This window comes from Staurois parvus, unplaced genomic scaffold (genome assembly GCF_062004578.1).
Source record: "Staurois parvus isolate SC_StPar_1 unplaced genomic scaffold, SC_StPar_1.0 ptg000250l, whole genome shotgun sequence".
Classification (NCBI taxonomy): Eukaryota; Metazoa; Chordata; class Amphibia; order Anura; family Ranidae; genus Staurois; species Staurois parvus.
This window is the reverse complement of record NW_028318046.1, coordinates 525,508-546,479: the sequence shown is the minus strand read 5'-3', so window position 1 is coordinate 546,479 and position 20,972 is coordinate 525,508. Positions and strand designations below refer to the sequence as shown.

The 20,972-nt window shown below is 43.4% G+C and overlaps 1 protein-coding gene across 1 annotated transcript in view; it reads left to right on the top strand.

The window, feature by feature from the left end:
- The window catches only part of CFAP58 (cilia and flagella associated protein 58), a 123,424-nt gene that overhangs the window by 62,562 nt on the left and 39,890 nt on the right, over positions 1–20,972 (top strand). Inside the window, exons 12-15 of the mRNA XM_089680826.1 lie at positions 2,856–2,996; positions 4,926–5,149; positions 15,028–15,139; positions 20,718–20,822. Of these exons, the coding sequence (XP_089536952.1) occupies positions 2,856–2,996; positions 4,926–5,149; positions 15,028–15,139; positions 20,718–20,822 (582 nt within the window). The remainder of the gene's footprint in view (positions 1–2,855; positions 2,997–4,925; positions 5,150–15,027; positions 15,140–20,717; positions 20,823–20,972) is intronic.

Below are 20,972 nucleotides of genomic sequence, written 5' to 3'. Positions count from 1 at the left end.
CACAGCCCTGGGCAGCCCGGTCTGTCACCCAAGTTATTACTGCTTCCTTCTGCAGTGAGCATAGAACTAACTGTAAGGAGGCACGGTCTTCACAATGCAGGGAGCGCTCAGATGATTTCACCAGCTAGCCGGAGATAATGTTCTCATAGCCTGGATGTCACTTCCTAATAGGAGGCAATTCACAGATTTTTTTAACCACTTGCCCTCTAGAGGATTTCCCCCCTTCCTGATAAGGCCATTTTTTGCGTTACGGCGCTGCGTTACTTTAACTGACAATTGTGCGGTTATGCAACGCTGCACCCAAATAAAATGTAACCGTATTTTCCGGCGTATAAGGCGACTGGGTGTATAAGACGACCCCCTATTCTTCCAGTTAAAAACATAGGGTTTGGGCTATACTCGCCGTATAAGACTACCCCCCTTCCGAGGCAACACCATTTAAATACATCAGATTTTTTCATTGAAATGGTTATGACTTACCGGTACTTAAAATCCTTCAAAATCGTCATGTTCATCCTCTGACATCATAAGTTCATGAATGACATCTTGTGATACATTTGTAAGACATTCATCATATGGATCAAATTCCAAATCAGATGGTTACCGCTGGATGTGCGGTAATACGGTAGCTTCGGCTACATACAGTATACAGTATATATACAGCCCGCTGGATGTGCGGTAATACGGCAGCTTCGGTTACATACAGTATACAGTATATATACGGCCCGCTGGATGTGCAGTAATACGGCAGCTTCGGCTACATACAGTATACAGTATATATATACAGCCTGCTGGATGTGCAGTAATACGGCAGCTTCGGCTACATACAGTATACAGTATATATACAGCCCGCTGGATGTGCAGTAATGTACATACAGTATACCGCGCTGAGCCAAGCTGGCTCAAAACAAAAGTCCCTATGAGAGATTAATCTGTCAGCCCGCTGGATGTGCGGTATATACAGTATACTGCGCTGAGCCAAGCTGTTTCAAAACGTACCGGTACGTCTCTACTGTAATCAGCCCGCTGGATGTGTGTATGTACGGTAGCTGAGGCTACATACAGTATTTGCTGGGCCAATCACGGCAAGCGATGTATTCTACTAATGAATACAAAGCCTGCTCGGATTGGCTGAAGTTGTGACATCATCAGCCCACCTCTCTGACTCAGGACTAATTTAGCAGCCTCAGTATGCTTTGGTTAACATGATAATAATTTTGATATACTGCATATATATTTCTGTTTTGTTTTTCTCTTGTATCAATATTTGTTAATACTGTAATTATAATTGACAATTACAGTATTAAACAGATGAACATTTCCACCTTCAGACTGCAGACAGGAGACCAATTAAAGTGGTTGTAAAGGTTCAAGATGTTTTTTTACCTTCAGGAACTCTTTTATTATTATTATTATGCAGAATTTATATAGCGCCAACAGTTTGCGCAGCGCTTTACAATATAAAGGGAGACAGTACAATTACAATACATTTCAGTACAGAAGGAATAGGATGGCCCTGCTCATGGAGCTTACAATCTATGCATGAAGGTAAAAAACCTTCTGTGTGCAGCAGCACCCCCAGCCCCAGCCCTAATACTTTACTGAGCCCCATCTCAATTCAGTGATGTGCAGGAGAGCAACGGTTCTTTGAGGACTCTCCCGCCGCATTGTCTGAGACAGCAGCAGAAACCATTGGCTCCCGCTACTGTCAATCACAGTCAGGGAGGCAATGATGAGAGCAGGGAAGCCGCGCTCTGTGTTTGAATAGACAGACAGAGCAGTGGCTAGGGAGCCAGCCTGCTCAGATGCCCTCATAGCAAGGAGGGGGCAGGAGGGCCAGCAGGGGACCCGAAAAGAGGAGAAGCAGGGCTGCTCTGTACAAAACCATTACACAGAGCAGGTAAGTATGATATGTTTGTTATTTAAAAAAAAAAAAATCATCCTTTAATATCACTTTAAAGTAGAATTCTGGTCTCAACGTAACTAGTGTTAAAAATGTAGAATACTGTGAAAATCGTGCAACAAAACTTGCGAGCAGGAACGCTCATTCTCGCTACTTGATATGTGATATAATCAATGGGTGAACTAACATTTTACATGCTCCACCCCATTCCATTCTGTACTTAGCTTTGTGGGTGAGTGATGAGCTGTCGGTGCCCACGCAGCTTGTATATCAGTTCAGGGACTTGAAATCCTTCCTTTTCTCCCTCTTCTTTCTGGTGTTTCTAGGATGGATCAGAGCGTTGCTCTGTGTCGGCGCTGACCAATCAGAATCACTCTGATCCATCCTGGAATCCCTGCAGAAAGAAAAGGGAGAACAGTGGGCATTTCAAATCCCTGGACCACTACTGGCTGTGTGAGCATCGACAGCTCATCACCCATAGAGGTAAGTACAGCGGGGACCGGGGGTTGGGGAGCATGTACGGTGTTGTGTTAGTTCTTCATTTTTTTCTGAAAAGGTAAGTTTACATTTTACAGCAAAACTAATTCCATGAGCCTAAACGTAATGTATTGCAGCTTACCAGTCCTTCTGTGGTGGCTGCATTAGTTTTCTTTTTTTTCAGTCTAAATACATCTTCATCAGGTATAATGAATTGACTCAAGAATAATTTTTAATCAGTCAATATGCTTTATGAAGAAAAGAATCCCAGATCTAACTGCGATAATAAATGACTGGCACATTGATTTGGGCTTATTTAATGTTATATCTTTTTACTGACCATTTTTCTTCATCCATTTTCACCTCTCAGTGTTTTCAGAGTTCTGTTCTAAGAGCGAGATCTGCCCATTTCTCCCTTACATTGCTGACTCTGCAATTCACTGTATACTAATCTCCATCATGTTCCCACTAACAGACTGAACTGCAGAAATTGAAACTGCAAGCAACAGAGACACAGCAACTGATTGACAGCCAGAAGGCGGAAGAGAGGAGGCTCCTGAAAATTCTGTCCGATGCTGACGCAGAGAGACTTCGGCAGAGGAAAGAACTTGATCAGGTACTGTTATCTGTACCTACAACCAATCCACACATATATTGTGACATTAAAGGGCATCTCCACCCAAATTTGGTTTTCTGCGGTTGCTGGTAAGGTGAACTAACTTTTAAAACGTCATGAAGATAAAAAAGTCACAAATTAATGCAGCTCTGTATTCAGTAGTATATCATTAAATTTGGTATCTGCTTTTTGCAGTCTCCTGTACAGCAGAGCTTAGAGAGGTGTAGTGAGAAGCAGCAGAAAAAGACAATCGTGTGCTACAGTAAAAGGAGTATGCTGATAGGAGAAGAGAACAGAGAGATGAGCTCATCCAATTGCGGCTTCTCCTTCTACTGTCCAGTCCCAGAATGGGGAAGGGGTCTGTATGTGAAATGGAAAGTACAGCAGTGAACGAACAGGCCCCTTCCCTTGAAGACAGGGCTGTTGTGTGGGGAAAAACATTAAATCTGATCTTTGTGCAAACAGAAAAATACACATATGAAATGCAAATATGGGAGCTATTTTTAGAGTCAAAGGATTTGTATTTCTGTCCATTAATTCTTAAGATACACAGCTGTGCCCTACAGCACCACTATAGAACATCTCCTTCTCCTTCTCTCCTCTCCTTCTCCTTCTCTCCTCTCCTTCTCCTCTACTTCTCCTCTCCTTCTCTTCTTCTCCTTTCCTTCTCTTCTTCTCCTTTCCTTCTCCTCTCCTCACTCTCCCTCTCCCTCTCCTCTCCTTCTCCTCTTCTCCTTTCCTTCTCCTCTCCTCACTCTCCCTCTCCTTTCCTTCTCCTCTCCTCACTCTCCCTCTCCCTTTCCTTCTCCTCTCCTCACTCTCCCTCTCCCTTTCCTTCTCCTCTCCTTCTCTTCTCCTTTCCTTCTCCTCTCCTCACTCACCCTCTTCCTTTCCTTCTCCTTCTCCTCCTCCTCTCCTCCTTTCCTTCTCCTCTCCTCACTTTCCCTCTCCTCATTCTCCCTCTCATCTCCTCTCTTCTCCTTCTGCCTCTCCTCTTTTTCTCCTGTCATTCTTCTTCTCTCCTTCTTCTCTCCTTTCCTTCCCCTCACTTTCACTCTCACTTTCCTCCTCTCCTCTTCCTCTCCTTCTGCTCACCTGTTTTCTCCTTCCCCTTTCCCCACTCTTACTCTCTTCTCCTTTCTTTTCTCCTCTCCACACTCTCACCCTCCCCTATCCTTCTCCCTCTCCTTCTCCTCTCCTTTCATTATCCATCTCCTTCTCCTCTCTTCACTCTCACTTTCCTCCTCTCCTCTTCTCTCCTCTTCCTCTCCTTCTGCTCACCTGTCTTCTCCTTCCCCTCTCCCCACTCTCACTCTCTTCTCCTTTCTCATCTCCTCTCCCCACTCTCACTCTCTTCCTCTCCCTCTCCTTCTCCTCTCCTTTCATTATCCATCTCCGTTACCTCTCTTCTTCTCTTCTCTTCACTCTCACTTTCCTCCTCTCCTCTCCTCTTCTCTCCTCTTCCTCTCCTTCTGCTCACCTTTCTTCTCCTTCCCCTCTCCCCACTCTCACTGTCTTCTCCTTTCTCTTCTCCTCTTCCCACTCTCACTCTCACCCACTCCTTCTCCTCTCCTTTCACTATCCATCTCCTTTTCCTCTCTCCTTCTCCTCTTCTTCTCCTCACCTATCTTCTCCTTCTCCTCACCTATCTTCTCCTTCTCCTTTACTCTCCCTCTCCTTCACCTCTCCTCACTCTTCTCTCCTCTCCTCTCCTTTCCGCTCCTCTCCTATAGAAATAGTAAACAAAGAATAATAAGAAAATATTCTCATCCAAGTTGCTGGTTATCTCACTGATAAAAAATGATGCAAAATGACCCTAGAGGTTTAGTTTCTGTCTCTGGAGCAGAATAACTGATGTCTTGCAGGGGATGGCCATGGGTGTGTTTTCAGCCCCGTTAACTTTGTACCTATGGTTGTCTTTGTACCCAGGTGATTAGCGAGAGGGACATTTTGGGTACCCAGCTGGTCCGCAGGAATGATGAATTGGCTCTGCTGTATGAGAAGATTAAAATCCAGCAATCTATCTTGAATAAAGGAGAGAGTCAGTACAAGCAAAGAGTGGAGGACATCAGACTGCTCAAACTTGAGATCAAAAAGCTGAGGAGAGAGAAAGGAATCCTCACCAAGACTGTGGCCAATGTAGATGACCTCAGGTAAGGAGATCCTCACTGTGACAGGGTGGTGAGGGTCAACTTCTGAAGAATAGGGGGCCCCAACTGTGGCCTGTGACATTGCCAAACTTTTATTAGACCAGAACAATGACAGACTACTGCATGGGTTATGTAGTAGAGTTATGCCTCCAAGCACTTGTAATTGTTAGATATTGATTCATGAATGGGTCACTTGAGCAAAAACTGCCAATTCAGAAACTGGCCATAAATTGCATATTTTCACTAAGATCGAATACCTTTTTTTTGCCTCTTTTATCTTCTGGTTAAGTGATGTATCCCTTGTATCTTCACACCTCACTGTCCAATAGTGGAGCAGAAAGCAGGTTCAATGTTTGACAAAATGTTGAGCCCCAGCATTATATAAAAGAACACACCCCTAAAATCCCTTTAGATGTGCATGATCCATCCCTGGTGGCCACTGGTTGATGCATGTTTTAGCAGTACAATCTGCTGATCAGTTGCTTGATTACACTTTATCAGACCTACTTCAGGAACGTATTAAACAGATAATTTCTGCAAAACTCAGTCTCCATCAGAGAGGAACATGTATGTTTAAAGGGATGCCGAGGTTGTGTTATTTGATATAAAGCTCGGGTTCAGAGCAGAGCTCGGGTGGAAAACTGAAGAATACGCAGCGAATGTGGCAACACCGAAGAATGAAGATTTTCTGGAATAGCGTTGCCACTTTGAATAAGGAAGAAAGAGATGTTGGATACAGAGTAAGCACATTTCATTTGACAGACAATGAAACAAAATTTAATTTTAATGACATTTTAAAGGTTTTTTTGGGGAACAAAAAGAATCAGGACAGACAGACAGAGTTTCCTAAAAACCCACCGTCACCCAGTTATGCTTTTTTGTGCTTCTTCAGCGCTCTATCAGAGCTGCTGCTAAATACCTGGTGCCCTGGGGTATCTGGGAGCATGTGATCCCTTTCCACGATGCACTGCTGGGGTTTCAAGGGTAGGCTAGTTGAAACTATACTGTAGTATATTCTGTAGCACATGCATATGTCGGAAATAAAGTTTCACAATTTTTTTTTCCTGTTTGATACAATAGGAGCAATCAAGAATGTAATCCATGGATCAGGCAGGCTGCTCCAGCAGACATAAATTCTTTTGTAAACCTGACCTCTAGCACTACCCTGTCCTCTAATCTGGTATTAAAGGATCCTTGTGCTGCTGTTCAGTAATACCTATAAATCTTGTCCCTTCCCCACCCTGTGACTGGACCGTGAAAAGATGAGTAGCAGACTGATGATCTCATCTCACTGTCACTCTCTGCTCTCCTCCTGTCACCATGTCCCTTATTAGCACATGAGTACTGCACAGCTAATTGGCTCCTTGTGCTACTTTTTTCCCTCCCACTCTCTGCATTTATCTGACACTGAGGTGTCAAACTGGCGGCCCTCCAGCTGTTGCGGAACTACAAGCCCCACCATGCCTTTTCCTTTGGGAGTCATGCTTGTAAGGGTCAATCTTGCAGTGCCTCATGGGACTTGTAGTTTGGTAACAGCTGAAGGGCCGCCAGTTTGACACTCGTGCTATAGAGGTACCTTAAAAGGAAACTGACTGGCTCAAGCCTACAAACTGTTTTGTAAACTTGATCTCTACCACTGTCCCATCTTTTAATCTGGTATTCAAATCTTTCAAATACCTCCCGATCCCTTCACGCTCCCTCCAGTCTCATGGTCACTATCAAGCTACGTTCACACCTAAAGGAGCAAATTGAATTATGCTTTGCTGGGTTTTTTTGTCTTCCTCTGGATCAACTGTGGGTATAGGATTATAACTTTTTTTTTTTTTAATGGTTGAACTGGATGGACTTTTGTCTTTCTTCAGCCAGACTAACTATGTAAGTGCGCTCATTCCTGTGTGTCGTGTAGGATAGCCCATTAATTTCAAAAGGCTGACCTACACTTGAGAAATTATTATTACTATAGCGCTGTTAATGTACGCAGTGCTTTACATATATATTGTACATTCTCACCAGTCCCTAACCCTCAAGGGGTGTACAATCTAAGGTCCCTAACTCACATTCATACACACACATACTAGGGCCATTTTAGACAGGAACGTATTAGTCTACCAGCATGTCTTTGGAGTGTGGGAGGAAATCGGAGTACTGAGAGGAAACCCACGCAGGCACAGGAAGCACATGCAAACTCCAGGCAGGTAGTGTTGTGGTTAGGATTCAAACCAACAACCCTAGTGCTGCCAGGCGGAAGTGCTAACCACTTAGCTTCAATGCCCCTCCCATGTTACCTCCCCTTACCTTTATTGCTGAGTGATCCCCAAACACACATATACCCAGCAAATCCAGTGGTGTTCTGTAGGGATCTGCTGTTGCATACCTGGTCCCACCATGCCATCTTCTTCTGTGATGTCATGGGGTTCCTGGAACTGGCCCTCTGGTGATGTGCATGTAGGATCAGGGGGGCGGCTGCAAAAACCAGGAGGAGACAGCCAGCCTCCTGATGACATGTTGCAATGTATGTGCTTTTGGTCTCTCAAGATTTTGACCTGTATCGATTTTTCCTGAATCCTGGCCTGACAGTACCAGGTAAAAATAATAATATTAATAATAATAATAATGATGATAATAATATTAATATTAAAGTAAAATGATAATACTCCTGGCCCGACAGTATACAGATTGATGAAGGCAGCAGTGAACACAAGAAATTTGATGGGATAGTAATGTTGAGCTTTGCCCTAACAATGATCTCTCCTATTATCCTATTAGAACAGTGGAAATCAGATGACATCAATTCAAATAAATACAATAATAATAGTAACAATAATACAAAACAATAATAATTTTAATAAATAAAATACATTATTATACATTTATAAAATACAATTTAATTTAATAAATTAAAATACTAATAATGAATCAGAATAATAATAAGTTTGCATGTTCTCCCTGTGCTTGCATAGGTTTCCTCTGGGTACTTTGGTTTCCTCCCTCACTCCAAAGACATTCTGGTAGGATAATTGGCTCCTGTCTAAAGTGGTCCTAGTATGTGTATGTATGAATGTGAGTTAGGAATCTTAGATTGTTAGCTCCTTGAGGGCAGGGACTGTATCGACTTTTCCTTAATCCTGGCTTGACAGTACCAGGTAAAAATAATAATATTAATAATGATGATGATGATGATAATAATATTAATATTAAAGTATAATGATAATACTCCTGGCCCAACAGTATACAGATTGATGAAGGCAGCAGTGAACACAAGAAATTTAATGGGACAGTAATGTTGAGCTTTGCCCTAACAATGATCTCTCCTATTATCCTATTAGAAGAACAGTGGAAATCAGATGACATCAATTAAAATAGATACAATAATAACAGTAATAATAATACAAAACAATAATCATTTTAATAAATAAAATACATTATTATACATTTATAAAATACTATTTAATTTAATAAATTAAAATACTAATAATGAATTAGAATAATAATAAGTTTGCATGTTCTCCCTGTGCTTGCATAGGATTCCTCTGGGTACTTTGGTTTCTTCCCTCACTCAAAAGACATTCTGGTAGGATAATTGGCTGCTGTCTAAAGTGGCCCTAGTATGTGTATGTATGAATGTGAGTTAGGAATCTTAGATTGTTAGCTCCTTGAGGGCAGGGACTGATGTGAATGTACAATATATCTATCTATCCATTCAGTCGTATGTGACCCTTGGCGATTGCATGGACCGTCACTCGCAAGCGACTTTTTCCATGAATTCTCTTAGCAATTATTTTTACAGGGTAGGTTGCCAGGTCTTTCCCCAACCCCTACCATGCAGGAGATCCCACATGGCCAGGGATGAAACTAGGACAATTTAGACAGGAGCCAATTAACGTACCAGCATGTCTTTGGAGGTGGGAGGAAACCGGAGTACCTGGAGGAAACATACGCAAGCACAGGGAGAACATGCAAACTCCATGCAGGAGGCACCATGGTCAGGAATCGAACCCATGACCATTTACTGCACGGCAGACGTGCTAAGCAACTGTGCAGCCCATACAATGTGTGTATATATATATATATATATATATATGTATATATATATACAGTGGGGATCGAAAGTTTGGGCACCCCAGCTAAAAATTTGTATTAATGTGCATAAAGAAGCCAAGGAAAGATGGAAAAATCTCCAAAAGGCATCAAATTACAGATTAGACATTCTTATAATATGTCAACAAAAGTTAGATTTTATTTCCATCATTTACACTTTCAAAATAACAGAAAACAAAAAAATGGCGTCTGCAAAAGTTTGGGCACCCTGCAGAGTTAATATCTTGTACTGCCCCCTTTGACAAGTATCACAGCTTGTAAACGCTTTTTGTAGCCAGCCAAGAGTCTTTCAATTCTTGTTTGAGGTATCTTTGCCCATTCTTCCTTAAAAAAGTCTTCCAGTTCTTTGAGATTTCTGGGCTGTCTGTCACGCACTGCTCTTTTAAGGTCTATCCATAGATTTTCAATTATGTTGAGGTCAGGAGATTGTGAAGGCCATGGCAAAATCTTCAGTTTACGCCTCTTGATGTAATCCCCCGTGGATTTCGAGGTGTGTTTAGGATCATTATCCATTTGTAGAAGCCATCCTCTCTTTAACTTCAGCTTTTTCACAGATGGCATCAAGTTACCATCCAAAATTTGCTGAAATTTTATTGAATCCATTTTTCCTTCTACTCATGAGATGTTCCCTGTGCCACTGGCTGCAACACAACCCCAAAGCATGATTGATCCAACCCCATGCTTAACAGTTGGACAGAGGTTCTTTTCATTAAATTCTGTGTCCCTTCTCTCCAAACGTACCTTTGCTCATTCCTGCCAAAAAGTTCAATTTTAACCTCATCAGTCCACAGAACTTGTTTCCAAAATGCATCAGGCTTGTCTATATGTTCATTTGCAAAGTTCAAACGATGATTTTTGTGGTGAGGACGTAGAAGAGGTTTTCTTCTGATGACTCTTCCATGAAGACCATATTTGTACAAGTGTCTCTTTATAGTGGAATAGTGTACCACAACTCCAGTGTCTGCCAGATCTTTCTGGAGGGATCGTGCAGTCAAACGTGGGTTTTGAATTGTTTTTCTCACAATCCTGCAAGCTGTTCTGTCTGATATTTTTCTTGGTCTTCCAGATCTTGCTTTAACTTCCACTGTTCCTGATGACTGCCATTTCTTAATTACATTCCGAACAGAGGATATTGACATCTGAAAACGCTTTGCTATCTTCTTATAGCCTTCTCCAGCTTTGTGAGCGTCAACTATTTTCAGTTTCAGTTTTCTAGACAACTGCTTAGAAGAACCCATGGTGCTGATTGTTGGGGCAAGGTCAGATGAGTCTGGGCATTTAAAACCTTTGAGATTGACATCACCTGGTCTTCCCAGACGATGATTGAGAACAATCCATGACACTGGCAGGTCTCAGCTTGGCAAAGGGGGCAGTGCATGCTATAAATTCTGCAGGGTGCCCAAACTTTTGCAGACGCCATTTTTTTGTTTTCTGTTATTTTGAAAGTGTAAATGATGGAAATAAAATCTAACTTTTGTTGACATATTATAAGAATGTCTAATCTGTAATTTGATGCCTTTTGGAGATTTTTCCATCTTTCCTTGGCTTCTTTATGCACATTAATACAAATTTTTAGCTGGGGTGCCCAAACTTTTGATCCCCACTGTATATGTACGGTATGTATATATATATATATATATATATATATATATATGTATGTATGTATATATATATATATATATATATATATATGTGTAAAGTGCTATACTGAATAATGTACCTGTAATTAATAAATAAAATAATACAAAATGAAATAATAAAATTATAGTAATTGTGCAATAGTGATGGAGTGGGGGGGGGGTTAATGTCCGCTTTAGATTTTGGCCTCTCAAAGTCACGACCTGTATCAATTTTCCCTGAATCCTGGTCTGACAGTATACAGGACCAGAGTGATGAAGCAACCACAAGAGATTTGAAGGGGCCGTGATGCTGAGTTGTGCCCTAATTATCCCTATTATCCTGTAGCAGAATAGTGGAAATAGGATGCCATCTCTTGTACTGTATATTACCCCCATATCCTTTCAGCTGTTCATTTGCAGATGACTGACATGATAACCTGAGGCTGCACCCCGCTTTCTAAGACTGCGGTGGGAAGTTTGAAAAGCGTCAGAGTCAAACGCTTGTCCTTTTAAATGATTCATCTGAGTAACAAAAGCAGCATTTGCAAAGTCAACCGCTCCACGGAGGAATAATTGGCTGCTCCCATCCAATTAAAATTCCCATCGCCGGCAGGCAGCGTGCAGTTTCACCTTACCTGCAAGACCTTCTTCAAGCGGAGTGACTGGCAGCCTTTTAAAGCGATAAATGCAAAATGATTTGAGCGTTTGCCAGGTTTACATAGTTACCCTTTGTCCTTTTGCAGCATCTCAGCCTGACAGCAAACAAGTTTGACATGTGAACCTTAACTCAATTTTTTAGTCTAGATAGACATTCTGCCAGCTGTTGCATTTATAGCAGATCTCTTTAAAGAGAACCAGCCACAGGCAGGCTATTGCGCAAATCAAAATATTCTATAGAGACAAGCAGTTAAATACACAGATTTAAATACATACTGTATATGGGAGTTGTTTTATCTGCTAAAAAAAAAAAAGGGTTTGGATTTATGTCCATCCAGTCTTTAGTTTTACACAGCTCTGCCACACAGCACGGCCCTGTCTGGCAGGGCAGGATACCTGATTTTTGTCTGCTACACTAAATAACACATAGGGAAGATTTAGACGTGTGTCTAAATCTCTCTTTCCTCTGAAGCCCGATCCGTGCTCATATTGCTTTTCAGAGGCTACTGGCAGGCGGTAAGGAAGCATTGTGATGCCTCCTCATTGCCTGTTTTGATCTCATTTTTACTAACAATCTCGCTGCAACTTCCCCATTTGCTTGACTGTGTAGTGTTCAGCGGGCTTGTCAATCCATTGTGCCAGTGGCATATAGACACTCCCGTCAGCTGCCTGTTGCAGCTTAAGGGGGGGTCGGTTGGTGGCCGCCATTTTTGCTGCCCCCCAACCACAAGTCTAAACAAAGTCTTACTGTTCTGGTACCTCCCCCAGCTAGGGTTGCTATCTCATCCCTTTAAAATCAAACACATTAATTACACAGTTTCTGAGGTTAATTCAATGCAGATAAGGCACCAAGTGAGTTTAATTACCACCTAAATCAGCCCCAGAACCTGTGTAATTAATATGTGTTTGGGGTTAAAGGGATGAGGTGGCAACCCTACCCCCAACCTGTGATTGGACAGTGAAAGGAGAAGCAGCAGATTTCATCCTCCTGTCAGCGTGTCCCTTATTAGCACATGAGAACTGCAGCACAACCAACTGACTCCTTGTGCTGCTTGCCCTTCTCCCAGTCTGTGCTATGCCATGCAGGGGATTGCAAGAGGCTGAGACCAGGACAGATTCAGGTATTGGTACTACCCACAATACCCTGTTGCCACCCCTGTAACACATATGATATTTCCATGTTGAGATCGCGCTCACTGTGCACTCCCAGCACAGAGACCAAACTGCCAAAGACGGCTCTCGGTCCAAACTAATGATCACTAGATGGAGAGACCAGCTCCCTCCACCCAATCGCAGAGGTCACATGGTTGCTGGGAGTTCAGAACTGTTTAAAGGGACACTGTCAGTGCTGGCACTGGACACAGTGAGCAGGAAGGGGTTAAAAGATACATTCAATCTTTTGCCAATGATATATTTGGCAGCAAGAAAAACGAGCTTTAGCACCCAGCCACTGCACATACACCATATTGCCATAAGTGTTGGACCAGCCCTCCAAATCATGTGATTTAGGCGTCCCAACCATGCCACCACCTGCCTGGAGTTTGCATGTTCTCCCTGTGCCTGTGTGGGTTTCCTCTGGGTACTCCGGTTTCCTCCCACACTCCAAAGACATGCAGGCAGGTTAATTGACTCCTGTCTAAATTGTCCCTAGTATGTATATGTATGAATGTGAGTTAGGGACCTTAGATTGTACACCCCTTGAGGGTTAGGGACTGATGTGAATTTACTATATATATATATAAAGTGCTGCGTAAATTGACAGCGATGTATAAGTACCTGAAATAAATAAATAAATAAATATATGTGTCAATGGTAGCATGAGGTTGTGAGCTGAGAGCAGTTTCATTGCATGCTCCCAGCACACTGATTGAGATGTCACTATCTGCTCTTGGTCAAGGCTTCGGATCGGGAGGCAGCAGGATGAGTTGAGATTCAATCACAGGGGTCACATGACACAGAAGCCATTTAACTGCCAGGTCTGCTTTAACCCCTTGCCCCCCAGAGGATTTACCCCCCCCTTCCTGACCAGGTCATTTTTCCAATACGACGCTGCGTTACTTTGACTTACAATCGCGCTGTCATGCAACACTGCACCCAAATTAAATTTACGTCCTTTTTTCCCACAAGTAGAGCTTTGTTTCAGTGATATTTGATCGCCTCTGCGTTTTAAATTTTTTGCACTATAAAACTACAATTTTGAAAGAAAAAAAATATTTTTGACTTTTTGCTATTAAACATGCCCAATACAAAAAAACAAAAAATCGAATTTCGTCACAAATTTAGGCCAAAATATATTCTGCACTATGTCTTTGCTAAAAAAATCCCAATACGTGTAAATGACTTGGTTTATGTGAAAGTTATAGCATTTACAAATGGCGGTATAGATACTGAAATTTTTTTTTTTATTACTAGTAATGGCGGCGATCAGCGACTTATAGCGGGACTGCGGCGGGCATTCTGACACTGGGGGGGAACTGACTAACTGCCACTGACATCCCCAGTGACACCAATACAGTAGTCAGTGCTAATAAAAAGCACTTTAACTTTAACTGACGATTGCGCGGTCATGCAACGATGCACCCAAACAAAATGTACGTCCTTTTTTCCCCACAAATAGAGCTTTCTTTCGGTGGTGTTTGATCACCTGTGCATTTTTAATGTTTTGCGCTATAAAAAAAAAAGACTGACAATTTTGGGGAAAAAACTATATTTTTGACTTTTTGCTATTAAACATGTCCAGTAAAAAGTTTAAAAAATCTGATTTTGTCATAAATTTAGACCAAAATGTATTCTACTCCATGTCTTTGCTAAAAAAAATCCCAATATGTGTAAATTAATTGGTTTACGTGAAAGTTATAGCTTCTACAAATGGCGGTATAGATACTGGAATTTTTATTTTTTACTAGTAATGGCAGCATTCAGCGACTTATAGCGGGACTGCGGCGGGCATTCTGACACTGGGGGGGAATTGACTAACTGCCACTGACATCCCCAGTGACACCAATACAGTAGTCAGTGCTAATAAAAAGCACTGACACTGTACTAATGGCACTGGGCAGGAAGGGGTTAACATTTGGGGCGATCAAAGGGTTAACTGTGTGTTGTTTTACTGTGCGCTCTGTGTGTGCTTTACACTGTAAGCACACTGCTTTGTATGGCTCTGCTATGCAGAGCCATACAAAGCAGTGTGCAGGAGCTGACAGGGGAGAGATCTGTATTGTTTACATACAGGTCTCTCCCCCGTCAGTGATACTTGGTGATCGCCGGGTGTCAGTGGGGAATCTCCGGCCGGGTCCCGGTGATCGACAGCTGTGGCCGCCATTGGTGTGATTTTACGCAGCCGTGCCGTCCTGTAGCAGTATTTCCGCGGAATCGGTTAATAAGCCTCTTTAAGGCCTGCATCAGTAAATACAGAACAGAAGCAAATTTGCAGCTACAGATTGCTACATTTCTTGTGTATAGTTTAGCTGGATTTCTTCTTACATTGATATGTGTGATGCTTTACAGGCGGGAGCTCTATCACATGCAGCGGGAGCTGCTGAAAGAACGGACGCGGTGCAGAGCCTTGGAGGAAGAGCTGGAGAACCCTATGAATGTTCACAGGTGGAGAAAACTAGAGGTATAGAAAATTGGGTTTATTAAAGAGGTGTTGACGTGTATGCCCAGGCAAATGCAAACAATTGACAGTGCCACTGTTAAAGTTCAAATTTTAGCTTTTAAAAAAGTTGGTTTTAAAGGCTAAAAGTTTTTTTTTTCTAACCTTAATGTACAAAAAAAAACATCTGTGTGAACCCCCCCAGCCCCCCCCCCCCCTTATACTTACCTGAGCTCGATCTCAATCCAGCTGTGTGGCCAGGAGCAGCGGCCTCTCAGCTCTCTCCCTCCTTATTGGCTCAGAGACAGCAGCAGAAGCCATTGGCTCCTGCTGCTGTTAATCACAGCCAGTGAGAAGGGAGCTGGGCCAAGTAGCAATCTGTGTGTCAATGGACACACAGAGTGCGGCTCAGGAGCGAGCCGGCACGAGTGCCCTCATAGCATGCGGCTTTCTATGGTGGACACTTGACAGAGGGGCGGAGCCAGGAGCACTGGCAGGGGGAAGGAGCCAGGAGTGTCGGCAGGGGACCCGAGAAAAGGAGGATCTGGGCTGCTATTTTGCACAAAGCACATACAGTTGTGTTCAAAATAATAGCAGTGTGTTGAAAAAAGTGAATAAAGCTCAAAATCCTTCTAATAGCTTTTATTTCCATCCACACAAATGCATTGGGAACACGACACATTCTATTCCAAATCAAAACATGAAGAAAAATAGATCAAATTTGTGTTGTTCCTCTAAAAAAACTAAGAAAAGTGAATATTAGACTGTTCAAAAAAATCGCAGTGTTTGTATTCTTCTTTACAAACTCAAACATTCACTATATAAACTGAGAAATGTTTGAAGATTTTGCTTTCCTTTGAATGACTTCATGAATATTTGGTTGTAGTCGCACTGTTTCTGAGAACTGCTGTACATCTGTGTTGCATGGAGTCACCCAACTTCTGGCCCCTGTGATCAGGTATTCCAGCCCAGGATGATTGAACGACATTCCACAGTTCTTCTCCATTTCTTGGTTTTGCCTCAGAAACGGCATTTTTGATGTCACCCCACAAGTTTTCTATTGGATTAAGATCCGGGGATTGGGTTGGCCACTCCATAATGTCAATCTTGTTGGTCTGGAACCAAGATGTTGCACGTTTACTGGTGTGTTTGGGGTCGTTGTCTTGTTGGAACACCCATTTCAAGGGCATTTCCTCTTCAGCATAAGGCAGCATGATCTCTTCAAGTATTCTGATGTATTCAAACTGATCCATGATCCCTGGTATGCAATAAATAGGCCCAACACCGTAGTATGAGAAACATCCCCATATCATGATGCTTGCACCACCATGCTTCACTGTCTTCACAGTGTACTGTGGCTTGAATTCAGTGTTTGGGGGTCGTCTGACAAACTGTCTCCGGCCACTAGACCCAAAAAGAACAATCTTACCGTATTTGCCGGCGTATAAGACGACTTTTTGACCCTTGAAAATCTTCTCAAAAGTCGGGGGTCGTCTTATACGCCGGTACACATGTTAGGGGGGCTGCGGCATTAAGTACAGGGGTTTGCAGGGGCTGACGTCTCTTACCTGGATCCAGTCCCACGACGATCCGGTCCAGGAAGCGCGGCGTCTCCTTCAGTTCGGCCACTGGATGTTCGTGCGGCTGCGCGGCTCCGCCTCCTCACCGGTGATTGGCCGCCAGAACTGTAGCTCAGGAAAGGCACACAGGCGGCCAATCACCGGCGAGGGGGCGGAGCCGAGCGGCCCCGCGAAAATTGAGTGCCGGAGCAGCAGGTAAGTGCTGTGTGTAGAGGTGCTGCTGCAACCACATATGCTGGCTGCAGCAGCACTGTACTAGAACAGGGTCAGCAAGTGTCAGTGGGAGGAATAGTGCCCCATCATTGGTGTCACTGATACCAATGATGGGGCACTATTCCTCCCACTGATACCAACGATGGGGCACTATTCCTCCCACTGACACCAACGATGGGGCACTATTCCTCCCACTGACACCAATGATGGGGCACTATTCCTCCCACTGACACCAACGATGGGGCACTATTCCTCCCCCCCACTGACACCAACGATGGGGCACTATTCCCCCCCCCACTGACACCAATGATGGGGCACTATTCCTCCCCCCACTGACACCAATGATGGGGCACTATTCCACCCCTCACTGACACCAATGATGGGACACCATTCCTCCCACTGACACCAATGATGGGGCACTATTCCTGCCACTGATACCAATGATGGGGCACCTATTCCCCCCACTGATACCAATGATGGGGCACTATTCCTCCCACTGATGCCAATGATGGGGCACCATTCCTGCCACTGATACCAATGATGGGGCACCTATTCCCCCCACTGATACCAATGATGGGGCACTATTCCTCCCACTGATACCAATGATGGGGCACTATTCCTCCCACTGACATCAATGATGGGGCACTATTCCTCCCACTGACATCAATGATGGGGCACTATTCCTCCCACTGGTGTGCATTGGAAGAGGGGTAGTCTTATACGGCGAGTATAGCCCAAACACTACATTTTGGCAGGAAAAGTAGGGGGGTCGTCTTATACGCCCAGTCGTCTTATACGCCGGCAAATACGGTACTTTCATCAGTCCACAAAATGTTGCACCATTTCTCTTTAGGCCAGTCAATGTGCTCTTGGGCAAATTGTAACCTCTTCAGCACATGTCTTTTTTCCAACAGTGGTACTTTGCGGGGACTTCTTGCAGATAGCTTGGCTTCACATAGGCGTCTTCTAATTGTAACAGTCCTCACAGGGAACGTCACACCTTCTTTCATCTTCCTGGAGCTGATTGTTGGCTGAGTCCGCGCCATTTTGGCTATTCTTCTATCCATTCCAATGGTAGTTTTTCGCTTTCTTCCACGTCTTTCAGGTTTTGGTTGCCATTTTAAAGCATCTGCGATCATTTTAGCTGAGCAGCCAATCATTTTCTGCACTTCTTTATATGTTTTCCCCTCTCCAATCAACTTTTTAATCAAGGTACGCTGTTCTTCTGAACAATGTCTGGAACGACCCATTTTCCTCAGAATTTCAGAGAGAAATGCACTGTAACCAGCATGTCCAACATTTGCTGCCTTCCTTCCTTAAATAAGGGCAATAATTGCCACCTGTTTTTCAAAGAATGAATGACCTCACTAATAGAACTCCACACTGCTATTATTTTGAACATGCCCCTTTCAATGAGTGATTCAATTACACAGAATCAGCAGCATGCATGTCATGACTGTTGGGTCTGTTGGATTTCTATTACTCTACTACACCTGCTAGGAAATGATTTGCCATGTAGAAATATCATTTCTACCAAAAACAGTGATTGATGCGGTTAGAGATGTCTGACTGCTATTATTTTGAACACAACTGTAAAAAAAAAAATCAAAAAAAAATATATATATATGGGTTTAGAGTCACTTTATTCTGGCTATTTGTAGCCTTTCCAGGTTTTTCCTTCTCATCAACATGCTACAGACATTTTAAAATAAAATATTTCAGTTTCATTACATACCCTATTTTAGACCCAGTGATCTGATCACTATGTCCCTGTGCAATACAGGCAGATCATGGCTGGTGGAAGGAGATGGCAGGGTGCTGTACATAGCTTCCGGAAACAAAACATCTCAGCACCCGGCCTCAGTACTCCTCTCAAGAGCCCTCAGTCCTGATGCAAGCGGTGGGCTGGCTCTGCGATAAGTTATGCAAATATTAGAATTCCTTGTTGGGTGGATGTCAGTGTGCAGGAGAAGGCGTTCTTAGGAAGGCTGCATTTGCATGCGGACCGCTCTAAGTAGCACCCGCATGGGATGCTGAGTATGATATAAATAAGTGAAATCTAATACATGAAAAGGGTGAGCCAGGAAAAGTCAGGCTTGGGAGGAAAGTGCTGGATGATGCCAGTGGTTCTCCAGCCAGGAAATGAGACAGTTTGGGGTTTATTTACTAAAGCGGAAGAGTCCAAAATCAGACTCACTTCTGCATAGAAACCAAACAGCTTCCAGGTTTCATTGCCAAAGCTTCATTGAACAAGCTGAGGTTAGAAGCTGATTGGTTTCCATGCAGAAGGGAGTCTGATTTTGGACTCTCCAGCTTTAGTAAATAAACCCCTTTATGTCTGAATAGCAGAATCTAATGCACGTTATGAAAAGCTCACAGTGTACAGTGAAATCAGTGGAAGCCATTTCAGTCCAGCAGAGAAGCCAGTATAACTGTCCAAGACTGAAGGGAAGGCTGGAGGTCAGATTTAAGGGTTGATAGGTTGCTGTACCACCCTTCTACTCTCTCTCACTTCCCTCCTGCATGTCTATTGATCCTGCCAGTAAAGATGGTGAAGGGTCACTTCCTACCAAAGGTGACAACACTCTAGGCTGGCTGCTGAATTTCTTACAGCATTATCACCCAGTACTTCTGTGCATCTCCGCTGAACTAGAGGAGTGCTTAGGTGCACTGTGACCCCCGGCATTATCAAAGAGCAGCATATAAAATTCAGAGATGGTCATATACTGCAAAGACACTACAGGAGATGTTTAGAGACTGCAGCCATGTTACAGGAGATGGTCAGAGACTACAGACATACTACAGGAGATGTTCAGAGATTGCAGACATGATACAGGAGATGGTCAGAGACTGCAAACATGATACAGGAGATGGTCAGAGACTGCAGACATGATACAGGAGATGATCAGAGACTGCAGACATGATACAGGAGATGGTCAGAGACTGCAGATATGATACAGGAGATGGTCAGAGACTGCAGACATGATACAGGAGATGGTCAGAGACTGCAGACATGATAAAGGAGATGGTCAGAGACTGCAGACATGATACAGGAGATGGTCAGAGACTGCAGATATGATACAGGAGATGGTCAGAGGCTGCAGACATGGAACAGGAGATGGTCAGAGACTGCAAACACGATACAAGAGATGGTCATACCTCTGACAGGGGTGCTTATAATAATCGTTTTTTATTCATTTATACAAAACCTTTATCCCCCCCCCCCAAAAAAAAAAAAAAAAACACCTGTGCTGTAAATGCTGAAAAAGTGTTAGCTGGAGTTCAGCTTTAATTTGTTAACCAAGTCCATCTAAATCTGCCATTTCATCTAACACTCTCCTCCCCCCAGACTGACAATGCTGCTGTCCAAAGGTGTCTCCATTGCTCCCCCATCCAGAGTGGAGACACCCTGCGACAGGAAGTGTGTCACTAGCTGGATCACTAGGTGAAAATAAAGGAAAAAAGCCTAAAATAGGAAATGAATGCAGCCATGACATCTAAGGATCAGTAAGCTGCAATAGATTACATTTTTGGGGGGACAATACCGCTGTAAAGGTGCATTTAATGAAGCATAAAATTAGTAATAATCTCACCAACGTGAACAGTGGCGCAGTGTATGAGATTATAGCGACTGGGTTTCCATCCACTTTCATTTGAGCGATAGCTCTATCTATTCACAGAATAAGGGTCCTCTTCATAGACAGAGGAAGATTTCTAGCAATGGTCACCATAAGCGGGATGCGGCCGAGCGATGGATGAATAATGCGCTGCCATTTTAATTAAGCCTGACGATATGTTTTCCTTACCAGGCCAGCGACCCCAGCACCTATGAGCTCATCCAGAAGATACACACTCTGCAGAAACGTCTCATTAGCAAAACCGAGGAGGTGGTGGAGAAGGAGCTGCTGCTACAGGTAAGACAGTTGTTATACTCGGCCGATTAGCCCCTTTTGTCCTCTCTGTCTGGATCAAGCAGTCATGGCTGAATGCTGCTCATCACCAGCATTGGGGGTCAAGGGCTTTGGGTCTCCTAGTTGAGTTACATTGATACCTCTCAGCTCTGG